This window comes from Mustelus asterias, chromosome 8 (genome assembly GCF_964213995.1).
Source record: "Mustelus asterias chromosome 8, sMusAst1.hap1.1, whole genome shotgun sequence".
Lineage (NCBI taxonomy): Eukaryota > Metazoa > Chordata > Chondrichthyes > Carcharhiniformes > Triakidae > Mustelus > Mustelus asterias.
This window is the reverse complement of record NC_135808.1, coordinates 63,867,859-63,892,840: the sequence shown is the minus strand read 5'-3', so window position 1 is coordinate 63,892,840 and position 24,982 is coordinate 63,867,859. Positions and strand designations below refer to the sequence as shown.

General features: G+C 43.0%; 1 protein-coding gene across 3 annotated transcripts in view; it reads right to left on the bottom strand.

The window, feature by feature from the left end:
* LOC144497189 (ral guanine nucleotide dissociation stimulator-like 1) overlaps window positions 1-24,982 on the bottom strand; it is a 199,094-nt gene that overhangs the window by 34,433 nt on the left and 139,679 nt on the right. For all 3 annotated transcript variants that reach the window (XM_078218062.1, XM_078218060.1, XM_078218061.1), the window contains exons 4-16: window positions 23,918-23,995; window positions 22,616-22,693; window positions 21,462-21,536; window positions 21,032-21,109; window positions 16,563-16,637; window positions 16,131-16,208; window positions 13,368-13,442; window positions 12,933-13,010; window positions 10,254-10,331; window positions 9,262-9,339; window positions 7,183-7,266; window positions 6,502-6,579; window positions 2,064-2,257 (exon numbers count right to left, since the gene is read on the bottom strand). In XM_078218062.1, coding sequence (XP_078074188.1) covers window positions 2,064-2,257; window positions 6,502-6,579; window positions 7,183-7,266; window positions 9,262-9,339; window positions 10,254-10,331; window positions 12,933-13,010; window positions 13,368-13,442; window positions 16,131-16,208; window positions 16,563-16,637; window positions 21,032-21,109; window positions 21,462-21,536; window positions 22,616-22,693; window positions 23,918-23,995 — 1,127 coding nt within the window. The remainder of the gene's footprint in view (window positions 1-2,063; window positions 2,258-6,501; window positions 6,580-7,182; window positions 7,267-9,261; window positions 9,340-10,253; window positions 10,332-12,932; window positions 13,011-13,367; window positions 13,443-16,130; window positions 16,209-16,562; window positions 16,638-21,031; window positions 21,110-21,461; window positions 21,537-22,615; window positions 22,694-23,917; window positions 23,996-24,982) is intronic.

The window sequence follows — 24,982 nt, the reverse complement described above, 5'->3', positions numbered from 1 at the left end:
AAAACCTTTATCTTTTGAGTTACCATTGAGCTGAGAGAGTTTAACTGGCAGTTGTCAAAATGTGTTTATGAAGATGTTTCAAAGTGAAACACAGGTCAACCATTCGGCCAAAGGTGACAATGCTGGTTCCAACTCTCAAATGGATCCATCTGCTGCAATCTCATTTCTCGGCACTTCTCCACCCACCAAATTGAAGTAATCCATGCACCAATGGTTTTCTAACTTCTCCAGTGTTTAAACGTTGCACAAAAAGCTGACTGGAGGATTTCCAATACAGCAAATAAAATTGATTCTGTTGAATGGAGGTTCGAAGTGAAACTGGCTCTGGCGCCAATGTTAAAAAACAAATGCTAGAAATGCTCAGCAGGACTGGCAGTGTGGGGAGAGAGACTGCTTCAGGTCAATGACTTATCATCGGAATTAAGATTTTTATGGTATTCAAAGGGAGAACTAAAAGGAAAGGGTGGAGAGGAGAAATAAACAAAAGATTTTGATGCAATAGCTAGAGTGGTAACGTGTACAGTAAAGAAACAATAGCTGTGTCCAAGTGAGGGACGAATGATATAGCAGCCATCCGAACGCAACACGATAAACAAAAACAATTCAGCAAAACAAAAAGAGTCACAGGTTATTATCCAAGTTGTGTGCTGAGTCTAGAGTGCTGTAAAGTGTGGAGATGAAAGATCAGGTGTTGTTCCTCAACCTGCATCAATGTTCATTGAAAGACCACAGCAGGCCATGGACAGAAAGGTGGGAGCAAGGTAGTGAATTGACAGGAAACTCGGGGTCATGTTTCTGCAAAGTTAGCACCCAGTTTGGCTCTCTCTAGTGAGCAGTAAACAGTATACTAAATCCAGAGTAAAAGTAAAAATCGCTCTTTCACCTGGGAGGAATGGCTGGGGCCTTGGATGTAGAGAAAGGAAAAGGTGAAAGTACAGGTGCTGCATCTCCTGTGAATACACAAAGGTGCTGGACAGGCATTAGTGGTGACCGGAATACTGAAAGGGGAGGGCAGGGGAAGATGTGCTTGGTGGTGGTATCAAGCTGGAGCTGGCAAAAAAAAATACGAGGATGATCTGGTGAAAGGCAAGGGACAAGGTGACCCTATCAGTATTCTGGGAGGAGGGGAAGGGGTGAGAACAAAAAAGTGTGAAGTAGACTGGGCACAGTGGAGTGGTCCATCAACCACTCTGGATGGCAATCCTGATTTATGTCAGAAGCACTGATGTGGAAGGTTGCATCATCAGAACAGATGTGACAGAGCCAATGAAACTGGGAGAATGGAATGAGTTCTTACAGAAAGTAATGCAAGAAGTGGTCAAGGTAGTTGTGGCAAATATTAATTGACAGGCTGAATCCAGAAACTGAGAAAAATCAAGGGAGGGAAGAATCAGAGATGGGCCTGGTGCAGGTGAGGGAAGGGTGGAATTCAAAAACAAGGTCAATTAAATTTCCCAGATCATGGCGAGAGCAGTCATCAAGGTATTGGAAAAAATGAGATGAGGGAGGGGCCCCACGTAGGACTGGAAAAATGAATGTTCCACTTGGACCTGCAAAAAAAATGCAGGCATAGTAATTATATGTAATCCACGCAGGTAATTATTTGGAGAAAGTGAATGGAGTTGAAGGAGAAGTTGCTCAGAATGAGGACAGGCTCGCTCAGGTATGGTAAGGTGGTGGATGGGTCTCCATTCAAGGAAGGAGCAGACAGCTCAGATACTGTTCTGATTTTGGGACAGCGGGAAGGAAGGAAGGAAAAAAGGGTTGTAGAGGGATTGGAGGTCCATAATTTTGATGTTATTCCATGTGCGTGGCATAAATAAGCTTTGAAAGATGAAATTAAAATAAGCTTCAGAGTAGTATTTGCAAACACGATTAAAAAAAAAAGCCCACCATCCACCACCGCCCCCACCCACCCACCATCCACCAGAATTTTCTGGCCTCACTGAAGCAAATGGACTTTTGAACAGTTCGTCCTATTTTCTGGTCCCCAAAATGCCACTCCACCTCCCTTGCTTTGACAAGCAGTTTTTAGCTTTGCAATGCAAGAATTAATATCTTACTGTCAAGCTCCTGTTCTCCTAATTCTTCCTTCTGAAGCTGATCAAGGAGGTTCTGTGCCCGTTGCTCAGGGTCAGATCCTGGCATCGTCTGCCTCAAGTAGGCAAGAACCTTCCGGAGGCATGTGTAATTTGGAACTTGGCGGAAGTCTTCTGAGCACTGGTCTAGCCAGGCTCGTAGAATTGAGGCTATAGCACTGGAAATAATTATACAAGTGAAGGGTTAGTAACTGTCCATCAAGCAAAAAAAAGAGTTAGTAATCTGCAACTTTAAATTCTGTCACTTTAAAGATCAAGGCTGTTTATTTTGAATGTATTCTTCAGATATGGGTCACATCAGCATTTCTTTGTACTTCCCTCGTTAGCTGAGAGCAAGTGGTGGTGAGCCACCTTCTTGAACTGCTGCTGTGTGCCTGCTGATGGTACTCCCACTGTATCATCAGGCAGCAAGCTGCTGAATTTTAACCCAGTGACACTCCAGGATTGAAGATACATCAGGATGTGGCATGTCTTTGAACGGAACTGTGAGGGTCGTGGTGTTCAAGGTATTTCTTCTTTGGGGAATTTCGCTGATGTGCCTCAGGAGGTTGAATCAAACAAAGCCAGACAAACCAAAGGAGGAGACAATTTTTCCATGGGCTTCTTAAAAAGAGAAAGATGGAGATGTTTAAAGGGGAAGGATTTATACAGCGGAGATACACAACAGACCAGACTTAGTGGAACATGGAGCTCCAGGAGAATTTTTGGGATTCACAGGGATGAGAGACAGGAGGTCATGGCGGAATCAGAATTATTCAAAAAAATCAAGTTCAGGCATCGGTGAACCAGGAAACATTTCGATCAGCAAATAGAGATGGACTGAATTCCAGATGAGATTAAGTTTAAGGAGGTGAGTTTAAAGGAGGAATTGTTTTTTTGTAAAGACTAAATTGAAACATTCTTAAAATAGCATACAATTTGTACTGAAGTAGTCAGGTTTTTCATCAGGAAACTCTTCTACAAATCTGCACTGCTTACTACATCTGACTGGAGGTTGGTTTAGCTCAGTTAGCTGGACAGCTGCTTCATGATGCAGAGCAATGCCAACAGCATGGGTTCAATTCCCATACTGGCTGAGATTATGCACGAAAGCTCCGTCTTCTCAACCTTGTCCCTTGCCTTGGGATCCTCAGGTTAAGTGTTTGCGAGGGAGAGCAGCCTATAGTCATTTGGGACTATGACGACTTTACTTTTGCTACATTTAAGTGGAACAGAACATGCCTTTAAAAGTTGCACACATCTGCTCTCAGTAATTCCATATTGTGGGGATTACACACATGCACAGACTCTACTGAGACTAACCAATTTCATTCCTATTAAAATGGGGGTGGATGGGGGAGGTGGCAGTAGTTTGCTGTGTCACATGCAGTAATAGTCTTATGCTGTTCGATAATGAGATGCCTCATTCTTGAGATATTTTGCACTGCAGGAACGATTTTTACTTCATCAGCATCCAGTATGCCAGCGTTCAGGTCACAGATTAAATCAGTTCCAAAACCGGTGGCCTACATGTTTAAGGATACTGAATCAATTTAAAATGAAGTACTGGAATTTTTGGAAATATCAGTAGATTACGTGTCAGTGAAGTCAGCTGCATTACCTGAAGCTTGGTAAATGACAGTTTTTAAACAATTGCATGGGAATTCCAGAATTTAGGGTCAAAACAGCTGAAAGCACAGCTGTCAATGGCAAGACAAAGGAAATCCAAGATGCACAAGAGGATCAGAAATCTCAGTATTAGGTCCAAGAAAAATAGCAGAGATAGAGAGGGGGAAAAAAGCCATGGAAATGTTACATATATTTCAGGTAGTTTGCTTCGCTAGAGGAAACAGTGGCTCTACAACTGAAATAAGACTACAGGAAGAAACCAGGGTGATTTGTTGCACCAAGAAATCCTTGCTTGGTACTACTCAAATCATAGAGTGTAGGCATTAAAAACACCCAACCAGTAATACTCAAAAAAAAAGATATAAAGAAAGAAACTCAAAAGATTACAACCACAAAATTTTATTCCATCAACAACATGCCCAGTTGGGAATAAGTTATTGAGCTAAAGAGGCTCTACCCTGCTGACTCACTATGATAGAATTTAATCAGTACCTGCAGCCGAGAAAATTTGGCCCAAAGCACTAATCTGTGATCCCACTGGAATAAAACCCCTGTTCCCAACACATAATTAACGAGTGAGTGTATCGCCACTGAGTTATCTGAAACTTCCGTTAGATTTAATTATTCAACAGCATTCCTTTTAGTCCCCAGAATGGTCACTTCCGAAAGCTAACATTGAAAATACTTAAGACTGTGGTGACACTGGAGAAAAATGCAAGGACATGATAGGACTGGAAAAAATTGTAATCTCAGGTAATATTCCAAATAATTATACACAATCACAGAACCCTGCATATTTTTCTATTCAAGAAATCATCCAATGCCCTCTTGAATGCCTAGATTGAATCTGCCTCCACCACACTGCCAGGCAATGCATCCCAGACCCAAATCACTGAAGGTGTTTTCTTCCTCACATCACATGCTTCACTTGCAAATCAAAGTCTGTGGACTTTGTGCACTTTCCTCCAGTTGTGCGCCTTGAGGCATCGGAGTTTTATTGCACCTTCAATGTCAACTCCATCATAAACCTCTCTGCCCCTCCCTCCTCCCAAAAGACCTTCCTTAAAACACCTGTTTTCAACCATGCTTTTGGCCATTTTCGCAACTTTGTTCAATAGTGTTCCTATGAAGCATCTTGGATGTTTCATCACATTAATGACATTTAAAAACAAATTGTTCTTGGCATTTCCTTAACTAAACACAATGCTGACAGTTCAAAAATGATACTGTGGAAAAAACAACAAGAGTTTCATACTGCCCTCGCTCTACCCAAAAAGAGTTGTGGAGATCAACTTGCTAAGTAACTGGCCAATGAGCACATTATCTTAATGTGAATTATGCTTTCCTCAATGAGGAATCAGCAACATTTTGGCCCCTTCGTGTTTCATTACTGTATGTACACATCCTGGTACAATAAATAGGAACCACGTAACATTCATTCATAACAGATGTAGTCTCCTGTATTAGTTTCCCCAATCTAAAATGAGTCAGTTAGGGGGTTGGAGGATTTCTCCCCCACTCACGGCTCAAGTTTTGATAAACTTTTTTTTGCTTATTCCAAGAGGTCACAGATCTCTGGGAGGGTTGGCATGGTAAGTACTGCAACAGTTGGATTGAGCAGAGGGTTTTCTCGTGCGTGCCATTTTCAAGCAAGTTCAGAGATTGTTGAGTGGTTTCTTTTGTATCAATGCATTCCTGTTGGAATTGCTTGCTATTTCATCGCAAGAGAAAGCATTCCCAGAAAACTGCCTTTCCTCCAAACTGACCATTTCTCTTTACAATACAACACAAACATGCCTTCCAATTTGATCACAAACAGATTTGTTTTTTTGCTCTTTGGTCTTTCAGGTCATTCTCTCACTAACCAAGGTGACAAAAGACAATATCTCTGCTCAAAAAAAAAAACAAATTAGTGAGCAAACCACAAACAAAAAGGAGAAAAAGAACCACTGCCCAAGTGCAGAAACCAAACTCCAAGTCCAACACTCCATCTTTTTTGATGCCTTTTCTTTCTTTCCTGTTAAATAGCTCAGTTTAATTGAAAAGTTGTATTGACCAGAAGACTCTTGGGTTTAATCCCAGGTCTCAACTCAGTTAACAGACGACTTGGTCCACGGCCATAAAATGGCCTCAGCAAAATCAGTATAGGTCAAAAATTTAACAGGGTTCCCACCAATCGCCAATGTATTCTGCAGCAAATTGTATGTGATGCTGCCTACAGTCAAATACCCTTGGCGGCACTCAACTAACATGATTCAAACAATTGGGAAAAGTACTTGACAGCATTAATTTAGAAACCAGCTGGACAAATGAGAACTTAGTGAGAAGTCTACCAAGGTCAGGATACCAGGAACAAGTCACAGTTCAGATGAATGATTTCACCAGATGGACGATTTATTTTCTATTCGAACATTCACAGGAAGCTTGAAGGATATTGTAGAGAAGCCAAGGTGAAAAAGGAGGGAAACCAACTTAATTATATCCTTAATGCAAGGTCCAGAAATGTCAACCCGAGATAAAGTAACTCAAGACCTTGATATTGTCAGCCAATCAACCCAACTTGAGAGTTTCAGATATTTTGTGCTGATGCATATATATTTTAAACTCTCTCCACCAGTTTCGCTAATGTGATTGCTATGGTGTGGAATGGTGCTCACTTCACTGCAATGGGATGTCCACATGGGAGAAGTTTCCACATAATCTTACAGAAACTGCTGGCTCTCCAGTAATTTCACTTCACATCATCGCACTCTGAATGAGGCATTTGGTGCTTCCACGTTAGATCAAAACTTACTTTTTGATCACTGCTTTCGTTTCTGGAGAACTTGTCTGGCCGTTTTTCTCACAGTTTGAAGCGCCAAAGTTTCCGCATCTGCAATTGGTCACAAAAATCAATCTTTAAAACATTGCACGCATCTACAATGGTGGTCAGTTGTTCAAAGCAACCCAAACACTCGGAATTAGGCATTTTGGGACTTGGATCAGCTCATTCTGTTGACCAGGTTGCACTGCAGATGTATGGCTGCAATGGATGGTGATTTCTTTTCTCCCCTTCAACCTTTCACAGGAAGTTGAGAGAGCACTGCCACAAGGTTGGAGGGCCAAGGCAGTTGGGAGAGGGGATGGGTGCAGTGGGGAGAGAGGGGGAGAGAAGCGGGGGGGGGGGGGGGGGGGGGGGTCAATTTCTCCAATATTTCATCCTTGCTGCATAGTCCATGAAATGTTAAACTGAGGCAAACTCAAGACTTTGGTAATTAAAATTGCTTGCTATTTAATAAACACGTTTTGCACTGATAGTTTTCTCACATCTCTCGGAATGGTGCAAGTATTATGTGATTACTGTTGTCAGTTAATACACTGCAATGGAATGTCTTCGAGGAAATTCCTACATTGTCTTACAGGAATCGTCAGCAATTCCCCTTCACATTACATTCCGGATGAAGTAGAATTGAGTCACACATCAAATCCAACTTACTTCCTGATTATTTTGCTCATTCCTGGTGGACTTAGATTTCCATCTTCCTCACAGTTCGGACTGTCATAGTTTCCGTAGCTGCAACTGGTTTTAAAGCACAAAATGAACAAGCACTTTCATTCACAATTAAATCCAAAACTGAAGATTCAGTATTTCAAGCTTGGCTCAGTGGACTTTAAATAGGTCACACTCCAAATGTATAATTAAACTAAAATGGTGATAAAATCTTAATTGTTCAAAATTAAACCACATTTCTCTAAGTGACTGTTACTTTTAGCCCAGAATATATCATTTCCAAGTGCTTTCCCACTAACTAGGTTTATCTTCACACCTAACAAGGTTGTAACTTCTGCAATTCTCAAGTGCTCTGGCATTACTGCTGTAATTAGGATTGGACTGTTATGGACAGTCCCATTGCAGCTTCCACTTGCACTTTAAGTATCCTTGGATGTGTGGTAAATCATGAAGACCAGATCAATGTTAAATAGTCAGTCTTTCTAATACTTCTACCAAACTCAGTCCACTTAGTGCCTCAATTACCTCCTCTTTCATTTGGACAGCATCTTCTTTGGTATAGACTAATGCAAAGTGCTCATTTAACTGCCGTGTCCTTTGCCTCCATGTATAGATTCCCCATTTGATCCCTAAACCACCCTTTTACTATTCACATGCCTGTCAAGGACCGAGTCCTCTATGTTTGTCACCAATTTCTCATACTCTCTCATTTGCTTTAATCAAAGAAAACTGAGAGAACGAGACAACGTCCCATTCTCTCAACTCTAACAAAAAAAAACTCAAGCGCTTAACGAACCATTCCCAATTCAACCCTCAAACATATGCTTCCAACTCAAAGTTTGACCTAGAGCTTCAGTGTATATAGTATTGCCCATGATGCACACTGCTCACATTCAAAGCTTAATTCCACATTATTGCTTATGGGCCGTTTTGAAGCTTTTGCTAATAAACTTTGTTTTCTGCTGTATCATGAGTTTAGAGCTTAGGTAAAGAGCTACATAGATCAGAATAATCCTGGGTTTAGGTCTCCAATGAGTTAATTGACCTGATCCAGGGAATTTAAATGACCCCAGCAATCTTGAAAGGGAAAAAAATAGGTACCTACGGTTTTTATTAATCTATGAATTATTCATAATTGCATGAGGGATACAATCTGTAAATAAATGATGACATTTGAAAATGTTTTTTCTTAATTCAAAGAAGAATCAGTTTGGACCATTAAGGCTTCCCTACCTGCAATTTGCCATAAAGCCCAAATCAAGTCATTTTAAGCATCTGTGCACCATTGGCTGCTCACCATGAAAACAAAACTGAAGGTTCACTATTTAAAATTTTGATCAGTTGGCTTCGTTAAAGGCCACTCTCCAGGTGCATGACTGCATTAGATGGCGGTTTTTGAAACTTTCACTAGTGTGGCCGGGGAAGGGGGTTAGAAATAGTTGAGGTAAACAGAATTCTGGATATTTTATGTTGATGCAATTTTATTGTGCACACATCATTGAACATCTTCATTGTTGGACTGTTCTCCTTGGTGAGGCGGTGGCTAAGGGGAGATCGGATAGTTATGTCCAAAATCATGAGGTTGCTGGATAGATTAGATAAGAAACTGTTTGTTCATAAAGGGATCAAGAATGAGGGGGCAAGAATTTAAAAGTGATTTGCAAAAGAAACAAATATGATGCGAGAAGAAATACCACACAATGGGTGGTTTGGGTCTGGAATTGTGATGGAGGCAGGTTCAAACAAGGCATTCAATGATTACTTTAATATAAACAATGTTCAGGGGTATAGGGAAAAGGCAAAGACAATGGCACCAAGTCATAATGTTCATTTGGAGGGTCAGTGCAGTCACAATGGGCTTCTGCTGCAATAACAATTTTGAGGCAATCCAGCAGTTTCTTAACATGATTGATATGGTCTGGAATGGCGTTTGCTGCACTGCTATGGGAGGTCCCCATGAGAAAGTTTCTATACAATATTTTTTTGTAAAATACAGGGATGGCAACATTTCACAATCTTGTATTCCAAATGAAGCAGAATTTAATCACATCAAATTAAACTTACTCTCTGATTAGTGCACTTGGTTCTGGTAACCTTAGATTCCCGTCTTCCTCACAGTGTGGTCCATCAAATTTTCCATAGCTACAATTGATTATAAAGCACATGTTAAGTCATTTCAAACAAAGAATTTGCAGCCACATCAAATGATTTGAAACAAAAAGATGCAAAGTTCAATATTTCCTTGGTTAGGTAGTTTCATAAACAAGACATACAACTGAACTAGATATTCTTCCTGACCCAACAATTTCCACAGGCTGGACACTGTACTGAGGCCAAGGTGGGGAGTGCCTGCATAGAGAAAGGATCCTCAAATCTTTCAATATTAAACTCGTGCTGTATTGTCCAGAAATGTCACAGGCAACTCAAACATCGATATTGAACACGGCTGAGGAAATAGTGCAAGAGGGAGGGTGTCAGCTTCTGGGGATTGGTTCTGGGGGCGAAGGAACTGGTACAGGGATGATTTATTGCATCTGAGCAGAGACAGAATCCAGAGTTTGGCTACACAATTTGCTCATACTATGGGAGGGGTTTAAGATAACTTAGCTGATGGAGAGATAAGCAAGGTGCACAAAGGGTTGAGAGAGACCAATAGCACTACAGCAGGTAGCAGTATGGTATTAGTTGGGGTCAAGAGGAAGACAGAACAAAGTAAGTTTGTGCAGAGGGTGGTAAATAAGATTTGCGAGCTCCCTGGATAATGACAATGATGGAGAGCAAGATAAAGCTGATAAAGCATGCATATGGCAGATGTCAGGTGGATAATACAATATAGAAAGTTCAGAGGGGCAGTGAAAACAGAAATGAGAAAGAAAAAGAGACTGGTAGCTTCTTTAATGTGATTGCTTTTGGTCAAGAATGGTGTTCATTGATCTACTACATGCCTTCATAAAGGAAGCTCATACATAAATTTTATAGAAACTGCCAACACTCCAGTAATTCCCATTCCAAATCCAAAAGAAACATAATTCAGTCACATGTCAGATGAAACTTACTTGCCGATTACTGCACTCGTTTCTGACAAACTTAGATTTCCATCTACCTCAGGGTATGGAATGTTAAAGTTTTCATAGCTGCAATTGGTCAGAAAGCACAAAATTAATTTTAAACAAGCAAATGCATCCACAAGTGGATTACAGACTAAAGAATCGCTGAAGACGCTGGATTATTTCAAGACTGGATCAACTGGTTTTGTAAAACATGTCATGCTCCAGATGCATGGCTGCATCTTTGAGGGGAGGAGGGGGGGGGGGGGGGGGTTGTGGATAAACCAACTCACAACCTAACAGGAATCAATTTTTCCATTGAAGTATTTTGGTTACAACCACAGCTTGCCTCCTGGACTTGCGGGCTATCCTGTCTGGAGACAATACACATCTCTTTAACCTGTGCTTAATGCTCCCTCCACCCATATTGTCTGTATCTTTAAGATCTGGTTGGCTATAGGGATTCGCATTCTAATCAGTATTCTGTAACTTGATTTTGTGTCTCTGTGCCCTGTTTGAGAGCACATTTCCACTCCATCTGACGAAGGAGCAGCGCTCCGAAAGCTAATGGCATTTGCTACCAAATAAACCGGTTGGACTTTAACCTGGTGTTGTTAAAACTCTTGCTGTGTTTACCCCAGTCCAACGCCAGCATCTCCACATCACAAAAAGCAGCCCAGCAAATCACTGTCCCATCAGTTTACTTCCAATGACGTGGTGCAAGGGGTCATCAACAGTGCTATCACACAGCATAACCTGCGCACAAGTGTTTAGTTTGGATTCAGTCAGGGTCACTTAGCTCCTGGCCACATCACAACTTTAGTTCAAACAGGCACAAAGAGTTGAAATCAAGAGGCAAGGTCAGAGTGACTGCCATCGACATCAAGGAACCCAGGCAATACTGGAGTCAATGGGAAATCAGGGGGAAAACGCTCCACTGGCTGGACTTGTACCTAGCAGAAAGGAAGATGGTGGTGCTTGTTAGGAGGTCTGTCAATTCAGTCCCAGGACATCACTGCGTGAGTTCCTCAGGAGTGTCTCCTCGGCCCAGCCATCTTCAACTGCTTCATTCAATGACCTTCCCTCCATAAGGTCAGAAGTGGGCATGTTAGCTGATGACTGTACAGCACCATTCGTGACTTGATTCCAGCCATCTCCCCATGAAATTCAATTGCATTATCATTGCTGATTCCCCAACTACCTCTACACTGGAGGTTACAATTCATCAGAAACTAAACTGGACCAGCCTTATAGATATTGCAGCTACAAGAGCAGGTCAGAGACTGGGAATGCTGCAGCAGGTAACTTGCCTCCTAACTCTCCAAAACCTGTTCAGTATCTACAAGTCACAAATCAGGAGTGGTATGGAATACTCTTCTCCCCTTTGATGATTGCAGTTCCAACAACACAAGAAGCTCGACACCATCCAAGACAAAACAGCCTGCTTGATTGGTACCATATCTATCACCTTCAATATTCACTTCCTCCATCAGTGACAGCAGTGTACATCAGCTGCAAGATGCACTGCAGGAACTCACCAAGGCCCACTTCAACAATATTAGCCCATGACCTCTACCACCTAGAAGGGCAAAGAGCAAACACATGGAACAGCACCACCTCCCAAGTTTCCTCCAGGTCATTCACCATCCTGACTTGGAAATATATCACCATTCCTTCACTGTTGCTGGGTCAAAGTCCTGGAATTCCCTCCCTAACAACACCATTGATGTACCTACACTTCAGGGACAATAGCAATTCAAGAAGGCAGCTCACCACCATCTTGGAGGGCAAATAGGGACGGGCAATAAATGCTGGCCTAGCCAGTGGCATCCACATCCCATGTATGGATTAAAAAGTAGCTCATTACTTGCTACTTCCACAGGCATTTTGCCCATGCCAACCATGCCCACCACTTGGGGAAAATCACCAGGTAAATCCTGGCCTATTCTGGGGGCAACCTCAGCAATGGCCACCAGTAGCACTGAAGAGGTGGTTATCGAGGTGACATCCTGGTGATTGGACAGGCAGCTCTGGAGACCAGGCAACACCATTTATTGGGTCAGGTCCATTGCAGTAGGCCACCACCAGCAACACGCTGCCCTGGGTCCAACGCCACTTCAGAACCAGCAGCAGGGCTTTGCTATCATTCAAAACCTCCCCCTCTTCTCTCGTTCCTCCTCCCACCCCCCCCCCCCACCGCCAAACACCCACAAAAAGTTAACTACCTCTAGGAGTAATGCAAATATTAGACAAAAATAAATATTAGTCACAAGTAAAGCTTACATCAACACTGCAATTAAGTTAGTATGAAGTTCCCCTAGTCACCATAGTCCGTTACCTGTTCGGGTCAATGCACCTAACCAGTACATCTTTCAGAATGTGGGAGGAAACCCACGCAGACACAGGGAGAAGGTGCAAACTCCACACAGACAGTTACCCATGCCAGGAATCAAACCAGGTCCCTGGCACTGTGAAGCAGCGGTGCTAACCAGCGTGCTACCGTGCCAGGACCCGAGTCAGTTCCTTTCATGTGATTGCTGTGGTCTAGATGCTGTTTGCTGCACTATTACATGCCTTTATGAGCAAGTTCCTACATTATCTACAGGAGCTGCTAGCTCCTCAGCCATTCACATTTACATTGTGTTCTGAATGAAATGGAATTGTTGTCACACATCAGATTAAACTTACTTTCTGATTACTGCAATGGTTCCTGGAGAAACACGATTTCCATTTTCCTCACCATTTGGTCTGCCGCAGTTTCTGCAGCTGCAATTGGTCACAAAGAAAAGTGATTATAAACAAACGCTTGCATCCACAAGTGGCCATCATTTAAAAAACAGGAGACTCTGGGATTCAATATTTCAACCTTTGATCAGCTGGTTTGCATTAATGCATCATCTTTTGTTCTGTACTAATGTATTTTTCATTTAGAAATGTCGAGGAATAAGGCAAATGCAGAGAGGCGCAGTAATGTGATTGTTGTTGTCTGGAATGGTTTTCACTGCACTATTAGATGGAGCTGTTCCTACATGATTCTTACAGGAAGCGCCAGCACCCCAGCAATTCCCTTTTACACTGATTCTGAATGAAGCAGAGTTTAGTCAGACATTGGATCAAACTTACTTCTTGACTGAGTTGGTTTCTGAAGAACATGGCTTACTATCTTCCTTGCAGTTTGGACTGTCAAAGTTTTCATAGCTGTGGTCATAAAGCATATCATTTTAAGCAAGTATTTGCATTCAAAATTAAACCCATTAAATGCACCCCCCACCCTTAAACTGAAGATGCAGTATTTCAAGCCTTGATCACCTGGGTTTGTCGAACACCCTTCATGGTCTGGCAAATTCCTCACTATTATAATCAAGCTGGGGAATCAACCCTAGTTGAATGATGTGTACAAGAGGACAAGCCAGGAGGAACACCAGACTGACCTAAAAATGTGGCGTGAGCCTGGTGAAACTGCAACACAGGGCTATTTGCTGCCGAACAGTATAAACAGCAAGTGATAGACTGTGGATCAGAGCCAAGCTCTGCAGTCCTGCCACATCTAATCGTGAATGGTAGTGGACAATTGAACAGGTGGAGGTGGGTCCACAATTCTCCCCACTCCCAGTACATCTGTGCAAAGCTGAAGAAGCATTTGCAATAACCTTTGCCCAGAAGTGCCGAGTGGATGATCCATTTTGGTCTCCCCGGTGACCCAAACATCATCGATGCCAGTCTTCAGCAAATTTGATTCACTTCATGTAATAAAGAAACATCTGAAGTCACTGGATACCTCAAAAGGCAAGGACCCCAACAACATTACACCAATAATACAGAGGATTTGTGCTCGAGAATTTGCTGTGCCCCTACCCAAGCTGTTCCAGTCCAACTACAACACTGGAATCCACCCAACAATGTGGAAATATTGGGTAGATTTCAACACAAGCAGCAGCCCAGCAAATCACACAGCATAACCTGCACACAAGTGTTCAGTTTGGATTCAGTCATGATCACTTAACTCCTGGCCTCATTACAGCGTTAGTTCAAACAGGCACAAAAAGAATTGAAATCAAGAGGCAAGGTCAGAGTGACTGCCATCGACATCAAGGAACGCAGGCAATACTGGAGTCAATGGGAAATCAGGGGGAAAACTCTCCTCTGGCTGGAGTTGTACCCAGCAGAAAGGAAGATGGTTGTGCTTGTTAGAGGTCAATTCAGTGTCAGGACATCACTACACAAGTTCCTCAGGAGAGTGTGTGTGTCTTCGACCCAGCCATCTTCAACTGCTTCATTCAACGACCTTCCCTCCATAAGGTCAGAAGTGGGCATGTTAGCTGATGACCGTACATGATTCAGCACCATTCGTAACTTGAATTCAACCATCGTCCCTTGAAATTCAATTGCATCATCATTGCTGATTCCCAACTATCTCCACCCTGGGGGTTACGAGTCATCAGAAACTAAACTGGACCAGCCTTATAGATATTGCAGCTACAACAGCAGGTCGGAGGCTGGGAATTCCGCAGCAGGTAACTTGCCTCCTGACTCTCCAAAACCTGTTCAGTATCTACAAATCACAAGTCAGGTGTGGTATGGAATACTCTTCTCCCCATTGATGACTGCAGTTCCAACAACACAAGAAGCTCGACACCATCCAAGACCAAGCAGCCCGCTTGATTGGCACCATATCCATCACCTTCAATATTCACTTCCTCCATCAGTGACAGCAGTGTACATCAGCTGCAAGATGCACTGCAGGAACTCACCAAGGCCCACTTCAACAATATTAGCCCATGACCTCTACCACCGAGAAGGACAAAGAGCAAACACATGGAACACCACGACCTCCCAAGTTTCCTCCAGGTCATTCACCATCTTGACTTGGAAATATATCACCATTCCTTCACTGTTGCTGGGTCAAAGTCCTGGAATTCCCTCTCTAACAGCACCAATGATGTACCAACACTTCAGGGACAATAGCAATTCAAGGCGACAGCTCACCACCATCTTAGAGGGAAAATAGGGATGGGCAATAAATGTTGGCCTAGCCAGTGACACCCACATCACATGTATGGATAAAAAAGTAGCCCATTACTCGCTACCTCCACAGGCATTTTGCCCATGCCAAACACTTGGGGAAATCACCGGGTAAATCCTGGCCTATTCTGGAAGCAACCTCAGCAATGGCCACTAATAGCACTGTAGATGTAGTTACCAAGGTGACATGGATTGGACAGACAGCTCTGGAGACCAGGGAACACCATTTATTGGATCAGGTTCATGGCAGCAGGCCACCCCCAGCAACACGCTGCCCTGGGTCCAATGCCACTTCAGAACCAGCAACAGGGCTTTGCCATCACCCACAAAACCTCCCCCTCTTTCTCTGTCTCCTCCTATCTTTTTCTGCCCCCCCACCCTCCAAAAACAAAAGACACATACAAAGTTAAAAACTACCTCTAGGAATAATGCAAATATTAGACAAAAAAATTATTAGTCACAAGCTTACATTAACACTGCAATTAAGTTACTGCGAAGTTCCCCTCGTCACCATAGTCCGGTACCTATTCGGGTCAATGCACCTAACCAGTACATCTTTCAGAATGTGGGAGGAAACCCATGCAGAGACAAGGAGAACGTACAAACTCCACAGAGTTACCCAAGCCAGGAATTGAACCGAGTCCCTGGCACTGTGAAGCAGCAGTGCTAACCAGCGTGCTACCATGCCAGGACCTCAGTCAGTTCCTTTCATGTGATTGCTGTGGTCTAGATGCTGCTGCACTATTACATGCCTTTATGAGCAAGTTCCTACATTATCTACAGGAGCTGCTAGCTCCTCAGCCATTCACATTGACTGTGTTCTGAATGAAATGGAATTGTTGTCACACATCAGATTAAACTTACTTTCTGATTACTGCAATGGTTCCTGGAGAAACACGATTTCCATTTTCCTCACCGTTTGGACTGTCACAGTTTCTGCAGCTGCAATTGGTCACAAAGAAAAGTGATTTTAAACAAATGCTTGCATCCACAAGTGGCCATCATTTAAAAAACAGGAGACTCTGGGATTCAATATTCCAACCTTTGATCAGCTGGTTTGCACTAGCGCATCATCTTTTATTCTGTACTAATGTATTTTTCATTTAGAAATGTCGAGGAATAAGGCAAATGCAGAGAGGCGCAGTAATGTGATTGTTGTCTGGAATGGTTTTCACTGCACTATTATTTGAAGCTGTTCCTACATGATTCTTACAGGAAGCGCCAGCACCCCAGCAATTCCCTTTTACACTGATTCTGAATGAAGCAGAGTTTAGTCAGACATTGGATCAAACTTACTTCTTGACCGAGTTGGTTTCTGAAGAATATGGCTTTCTATCTTCCTCGCAGTTTGGACCGTCAAGGTTTTCATAGCTGTGGTCATAAAGCATATTTTAAGCAAGTATTTGCATTCATAATTAAACCCATTAAACACACCCCCCCACTTCCTCCGAAAACTGAAGATGCAGTATTTCAAACCTTGATCAACTGGGTTTGTCGAACAGGTGGTACCCTTCATGGCCTGGCAAATTCTTCGCTATTATAATCAAGCTGGGGGGATCAACCCTAGCTGAGTGAAGTATGTATGAGGACAAGCCAGGACCAACACCAGGTTTACTTAAAAATGTGGCATCAACCTGGTGAAACTACAACCCAGGGCTATTTGCTGCCCAACAGTATAAATAGCACGTGTTACACGGTGGATCAGAGCCAAGCTCGGCAGTCTTGCCATATCTAAATAGTGAATGGTGGACAATTAAATAACTCACTGGAGGAGGTGGGTCCACAATTCTCCCCACTCCCAGTACATCTGTGCAAAAGACAAAGCTGAAGCAGGATTTGCAATAACCTTTGCCCAGAAATGCCACGTGTATGATCCATTTTGGCCTCCCCGGTGACCCAAGCATCATCGATGCCAGTCTTCAGCAAATTTGATTCACTTCATGTAATAAAGAAACATCTGAAATCACTGGATACCTCAAAAGGCAAGGACCCCAACAACATTACACCAATAATACTGAAGATTTGTGCTCGAGGATTTGCTATGCCCCTACCCAAGTGTTCCAGTCCAACTACAACACTGGAATCTACCCAACAATGTGGAGATGTGCCCAGGTAGGTTCTGCATACAAAAAGCAGCCCAGCAAATCACTGCCCCGCCAGTTTACTTCCAATGAAGTGGTGCAAGGGGTCATCAACAGTGTTATCACACAGCATAACCTGTGCACAAGTGTTCAGTTTGGATTCAGTCAGGGTCACTTAGCTCCTGGCCACATTACAACTTTAGTTCAAACAGGCACAAAGAGTTGAAATCAAGAGGCAATTTCAGAGTGACTGCCATCTACATCAAGGAACCCAGGCAATACTGGAGTCAATGGGAAATCAGGGGGAAAACTCTCCTCTGGCTGGGCTTGTACCTAGCAGAAAGGAAGATGGTTGTGCTTGTTAGACATCTGTCAATTCAGTCCCAGGACATCACTGCATCAGTTCCTCAGGAGTGTGTGTCCTCGGCCCAGCCATCTTCAACTGCTTCATTCAGTGACCTTCCCTCCAACCCAACCATCTCCCCTTGAAATTCAATTGCATCATCATTGCTGATTCCCAACTCTCTCTACCCTGGGGGGTTACGATTCATCAGAAACTAAATTGGACCAGTCTTATAGACATTGCATCTATAAGAGCAGGTCAGAGACTGGAAATTCTGACTCTCCAAAACCTGTTCAGTATCTACAAGTCATAAATCAGGAGTGGTATGGAATACTCTTCTCCCCATTGATGACTGCAGTTCCAACAACACAAGAAGCTCGACACCATCCAAGACAAAACAGCCTGCTTGATTGGTACCATATCCATCACCTTCAATATTCACTTCCTCCATCAGTGACAGCAGTGTACATCAGCTGCAAGATGCACTGCAGGAACTCACCAAGGCCCACTTCAACAATATTAGCCCATGACCTCTACCACCTAGAAGGGCAAAGAGTAAACACATGGAACACCACCACCTCCCAGGTTTCCTCCAGGTCATTCACCATCCTGACTTGGAAATATATCACCATTCCTTCAGTGTTGCTGGGTCAAAATCCTGGAATTCTCTCCCTAACAGCACCATGGACGTACCTATGCAGCGACAATAGCAATTCACGGTGGCAGCTCACCACCATTTTCTCAAGGGTAATTAGGGACGGGCAATAAATGCTGGCCTAGCCAGTGACACCCACATCCCATGTATGGATAAAAAAGTAGCCCATTACTTACTACCTCCGCAGACATTTTGCCCATGCCAACCACTTGGGGAAATCACCAGGTAAATCCTGGGGGCAACTTCAGCAATGGCCACCAGTAGTGCTGAAGAGGTGGTTACCGAGGTGACATCCCAGTGGTTGGACAGGCACTTCTGGAGGCTAGGCAACACCATTTATTGGATCAGGTTCATGGCAGCAGGCCACCACCAGCAACATGCTGCCCTGGGTCCAATGCCACTTCAAAACCAGCAGCAGGGCTTTGCCATCACCCATAAAACCTCCCGCCCCCGCAACATCCACAAAAAGTAAAAACTACCTCTAGGAATAATGCAAACATTAAACAAAAAAAGTCACAAGTAAAGCTTACATTAACACTGCAATTAAGTTACTGTGAAGGATAAGAAATGTAGGATTCGACTGCCGTGGATAACCAGTTAAATTGTGGGTCTAATCAAAAAGAAAAAAGAGGCATACATGAGGTCCAGGCAGCTAAAAACAGATGGAGGACTGGAGGAATACAGAAAGTAGAAAAGAACTCAAACAGGGACTTAGAAGGGCAAAAAGAGGTCACGAAATGTCCTTGGCAGACAGGATTAAGGAGAATCCCAAGGCATTTTATACATAGGTTAGGAACAAGAGGGTTGTTAGGGAAAGAATCGGAACGCTCAGGGACAAAGGAGGGGAATTATGCTTGGAACCAAAGGAAGTAGGTGAGATCCTAAATGAATACTTTGCATCAGTATTCACAAAGGAGGGGGACATGTTGACTGGTATTGTCTCAGAGGGGTGTGTTGACCCGTTAGAAAAGAATCTCAATTACAAGGGAGGAAGTGTTAGGTTTTTTAGGAAACATTAAGACAGACAAATCCCCAGGGCCGGATGGCATCTATCCTGGACTCCTCAGGGAGGCGAGAGATGCAATTGCTGGGCCTCTAACAGAAATCTTTGTCTCTTCACTGGACACAGGTGAGGTCCCAGAGGATTGGAGGAGAGCAAATGTGGTCCCGTTATTTAAGAAGGATAGCAAGGATAACCCGGGTAATTATAGGCCGGTGAGCTTGACGCCCGTGGTAGGGAAGTTGTTGGAGAAGATTCTTAGAGAGATAGGATATATGCGCATTTAGAACGGAATAATCTCATTAGCGATAGACAGCATGGTTTTGTATAAGGGCGGTCATGCCTCAAATTTGGTTGAGTTTTTTGAGGTGACGACAAAAATGATTGACGAGGGAAGGGTTGTGGATGTCATCTATATGGATTTTAGTAAAGCGTTTGACAAGGTCCCTCATGGCAGGCTGGTGCAAAAGGTTAAATCTCACGGGATAAATGGTGAGCTAGCAAGATGGGTGGAGAAATGGCAGATGGAATTTAATCCAGATAAATGCGAAGTGATGCATTTAGATCCAATGTAAGGGGGAACTATAAAATAAATGGCAGAACCATCAGGAGTATAGACACACAGAGGGACCTGGGTGTACAAGTCCACAGATCCTTAAAGGTGGCAGCACAGGTGGAGAGGGTGGTGAAGACAGCATATGGCATGCTTGCCTTTATTGGACAGGGCATAGAATATAAAAGTTGGCATATGATGTTGCAGCTGTATAGAACGATGGTTAGGCCACATTTGGAATACTGCGTCCAGTTCTGGTCGCCACATTACCAGAAGGACGTGGAGGCTTTGGAGAGAGTATAGACAAGGTTTACCAGGATGTTGCCTGGTATGGAGGGTCTTAGCTATGAGGAGAGATTGGGTAAACTGGGGTTGTTCTCCCTGGAAAGATGGAGGATGAGGGGCAACCTAATAGAGGTGGTGCATAAAATTATGAAGAGCATAGATAGGGTGAACAGTGGGAAGCTTTTTCCCAGGTTGGAGGTGACGAACACAAGGGGTCACGCATTCAAGGTGAGGGGGGCAAGGTTCAACACAGATGTCAGGGGGATGTATTTTACACGGAGGGTTGCGAGGGCCTGGAATGCACTGCCAAGCAAGGTGATTGAGGCGGACACGTTGGGATCGTTTAAGACTTATCTAGATAGCCACATGAACAGACTGGGAATAGAGGGATACAAAAGAATGGTCTAGTGGGCACATGAGCGACGCAGGCTTGGAGGGCCGAAGGGCCTGTTCCTGTGCTGTATTGTTCTTTGAAATTCCCCTAGCCACCATAGTCTGGCACCTGTTCGGGTCAATGCACCTAAACAGCACATCTTTCAGACTGTGGGAGGAAACCTATGCAGAGACAAGGAGAACGTACAGACTCCACACAGTGACCCAAGCTGGGAATCAAACCAGGTCCCTGGCACTGTGAAGCAGCAGTGCTAACCAGCGTGCTACCGTGCCAGGACCCGAGTCAGTTCCTTTCATGTGATTGCTGTGGTCTAGATGCTGTTTGCTGCACTATTACATGCCTTTATGAGCAAGTTCCTACATTATCTACAGGAGCTGCTAGCTCCTCAGCCATTCACATTTACATTGTGTTCTGAATGAAATGGAATTGTAGTCACACATCAGATTAAACTTACTTTCTGATTACTGCAATGGTTCCTGGAGAAACACGATTTCCATTTTCCTCACCGTTTGGACTGTCACAGTTTCTGCAGCTGCAATTGGTCACAAAGAAAAGTGATTATAAACAAACGCTTGCATCCACAAGTGGCCATCATTTAAAAAACAGGAGACTCTGGGATTCAATATTTCAACCTTTGATCAGCTGGAGTGCACTAGCGCATCATCTTTTGTTCTGTACTAATGTATTTTTCATTTAGAAATGCCGAGGAATAAGACAAATGCAGAGAGGCAGTAATGTGATTGTTGTGGTCTGGAATGGTTTTTAACTACATTATATGAAGATGTTCCTACAGAATCTTACAGGAACTGCCAGCACCCCAGCAATTCCCTTTTACACCGATTCTGAATGAAGCAGAGTTTAGTCAGACATTGGATCAAACTTACTTCTTGACTGAGTTGGTTTCTGAAGAACATGGCTTACTATCTTCCTTGCAGTTTGGACTGTCAAAGTTTTCATAGCTGTGGTCATAAAGCATATCATTTTAAGCAAGTATTTGCATTCAAAATTAAACCCATTAAAACACCTCTTCTCCCCTCCACATGCCCCTTTAAACTGAAGATGCAGTATTTCAAATCTTGATCAGCTGGGTTTGATAAAACAGATCACACTCAAGATACTCATCATTGCATGAGATGGTGATTTTGTTTTTTTTAAATCTTCAAAATTTCAATGGAAGTTTGTGGGACAACCAGAGGCTGGAAGTGAACAATGCCTGAAGGGCAAGTCATTTTCCAATTACTCATTGAAGAGTTTTGATGCTGTGTCGATACAGGGTTGCACTTTCCTGGACAATTGGTGGTGGGCCAGGTTGTATAAATTTTGGCAAAAAAGCAGGGAGTAATCAGGAGGCTAGCCTAATCCTTGCCCACTGCCATGCCATATTTGCCAAAAGTGCGGAACTTGGACAGCTTGGCAAAACCACTGGGCAGCCAATTACCATACCAACTGTGGACCACTTCCCACCTTGAGGGGCTGTTGGCACCAGTTTCTGTTGTCATGTAAATAGTGCCACCAGTGTTCCGCGCAGCCTCCAAACCCCACCAATCTCTCAAGTTGCTGGCACCACCCGACCCATCATTGAGATGCCCTATCCTCAGCAGCCACTGGAGGAGAGGCTGTTGATCTGCCATCCATCTGGTTGGACCAGAAGGTCTTGGGACTAGGCTGCATCCTAAATTGGATAGTGGCCCCAGCAGCAGTCTCTTAACTGGTCACCACTGGCAGCATGCAGCCTTGGGTCCCACTGCCTGCTGAAGGAAGATCAGCTCCCACTTAACAGTCTCCATAAGACTTGACCAGATGTTCATAAAATTTCAATCACAAATTACAGATTTTTTTCCTGTTTACAAAAAACACTAATCTCTAGGAACAATGCAAATAGGGGGTGTCAAGCAGTCTCTAATTCGATTGCTATGGTTCAGAATGGCACTCCCATGAGATGCATTCAGAAAGTTGCTGCCACATAATCCTACAAGAATTTCTGTCTCTCCAGCAAGTCTGATTCGCATTGTTTGGGATGAAGCAGAATTTAACTTACTTTCTGATCACTGCAATTGTTCCTGGAGAACTAAGATTTCCATCTGCAATACAGTTGGGGCTGTGGAGGTTTCCATACCTGCAATTCATCAAAATGCACAAATTAAATCATTTCCAACAAGCATTTGCATCTGGCCATTTAAAATAAACCCTTGCAGACTGAGGATTTGGTATTTAAATCCTTGATAAGCTTAGCTGTCACACTCCAGATGGATAACTGCACCTGGGAAGTGGCAGGGTGTGCAGAGGAGATGTGGAAGGTGGCGGCAAACCCATTTCTTTAATATTTTAATAATTTCTGAATGCGGTTACACACTGGATTGAACTTGCCTTCTGATTACTGCAAGTACTCCCAGAAAACGATTTCGATTTTCCTCTCAGTTTGAACTGTCAAAGTTTCTGCACCAGCAATTGGTCAGGAAAATTAAAACAGTTGCATCTACATTTGGCTGTTATTAAAAAAAAGTGTCAGAGTAAACACATGGGGGCTACAGGGATAGTTCTTAGTGCAGGCCTGATGGGCCAAATGGCCTCCTTCTGCACTGCAGGGATTCTATGATTGTAAGTCACTCTAGATGTATGACTGCAATGAATGATTTCCTTCAAAACCTTCATAGGAAGTTTACAGGACACTAAAAATGAGGCTGGAGTGGGTGCAGCAGAGATGATCCATTTCTTGAATATATTTACCCTCGTTTCATTGTCCAACAGTATCAGATCAACCTCAACTCCAAGACCTAAATAATAGTTCCATTGACAACATTGTGACGATGCAATTTTTAAAATAGAAGCTTTCAAATCTCTAGAAATGATACAAATATTAAAGGCAGCTAACAGCTTTAATGTGACTGCTATGGTCAGGAAAAGTGTCCGCTTTTGATGATTTAAAACACATTTTTAAAAATTCATTTTACAGGATGTGAGCATTGCTGGGCCAGTATTTATTGCCCAGACCCAACTGCCCTCCATTTCAGAGGCCATTTGAGAGTCAACCACAATCGCTATGGATCTGGAGTCATGTAGGGCATATCATGTAAAGACAGAAGATTTCCTTCCCTAAAGGACATTGATGACCATGAAACCACTGTTGTAAAACCCACCTGGTTCACTCGAGCATTAATTCCAGATTTTTACTGAATTCAAATTTCACCATCTGCTGTGGTGGGATTTAAACCGGGATCCCCAGATTTTGCTCTGGCTCTCTGGATTACTAACCAGTGATATCCACTGTGCCACTAACTCTCAAATGATCTGCCACTTCCCCTGCATTCTGATTGAAGCAGACTTGTTAAATTGAACTTACTCTCCATTTACTGCATTCGTTTCTGAAGAATTTAGAATTCCATTTGCCTCACAGTTTGAAGTGTCAAAGTTTCCGTATCTGCAATTGGTTACAAAGCATAAATCAAGTCATTTTAAACAAGCACTTGCATCTAGGATCGTCTTCCAACCATTGAAAAACCCTGAAGACTCAGGATTCAAAGATTCAAACCTTGATCTAGCTCATTGAAGCTCTTTCCATTAATTCCTATTTAACATTTTATAGCTTAGTGTTGAAATATTATCTTTGCTCAATATTCACATGATATATGCCTTCACTGCATTCACCTGTTTAACAGTGCATAAATATTCATGAAAACATGTTTGGGGAAACTGAGGGAAGAGATGCGAAATGTCACCATTTTTAGTATGGTGACATTTTCTATCTTAAAATCATAGACTCCACAGGTTAAGGACATTCAGGCCACTATAGACCTGTGCAAGCTCTTGAAACCGCTATACGTTAGCCCCACTCCTTCTACATGGCCATGCAATACTTTCCTTTTCAAGCATATTGCTATTGAATACTTCAAACACCCCTACAGGCAGTGCAAACTGGATCACAAGCTCGTAGCTTTCAAGAAAAATCACATCTTTTGTGGCTGTTTTGCCAATTTTAAGCTTTTCCCAATCATAGCACATTTGGTAAACTCTTCTTCCCTGAATGCAGTTTGTCCCTCTAAAGCCAGAACACAAAGGTCATCAACTCAGTCAGGGCACACCGGTTAGCACCACTGCTGAGTTGTGCAGTGACCCCAATTAACCACTTGTGAAGCACAGTAAGTGTGGGGAACAGGACAAGGAGAAACCAAAGTCTTATCTCTGATGGCATTTAAAAAGTATTTTATGTGCCATTGCTGCAGAATGATTGTGCTATCTTGCAAGTTTCAGTAATAAACAGATTTATTTGACCAACATCTCAGACTTTCTAAACAGGCTTAGTTTTAAACATTCAATTTAGAAACTTTGATTGTTGTTGCACCCAATTTAAGGTTTTAGTTTTAAAAATCCTCCAACCCCTCCAGACATTTACACATTCAGAATATTA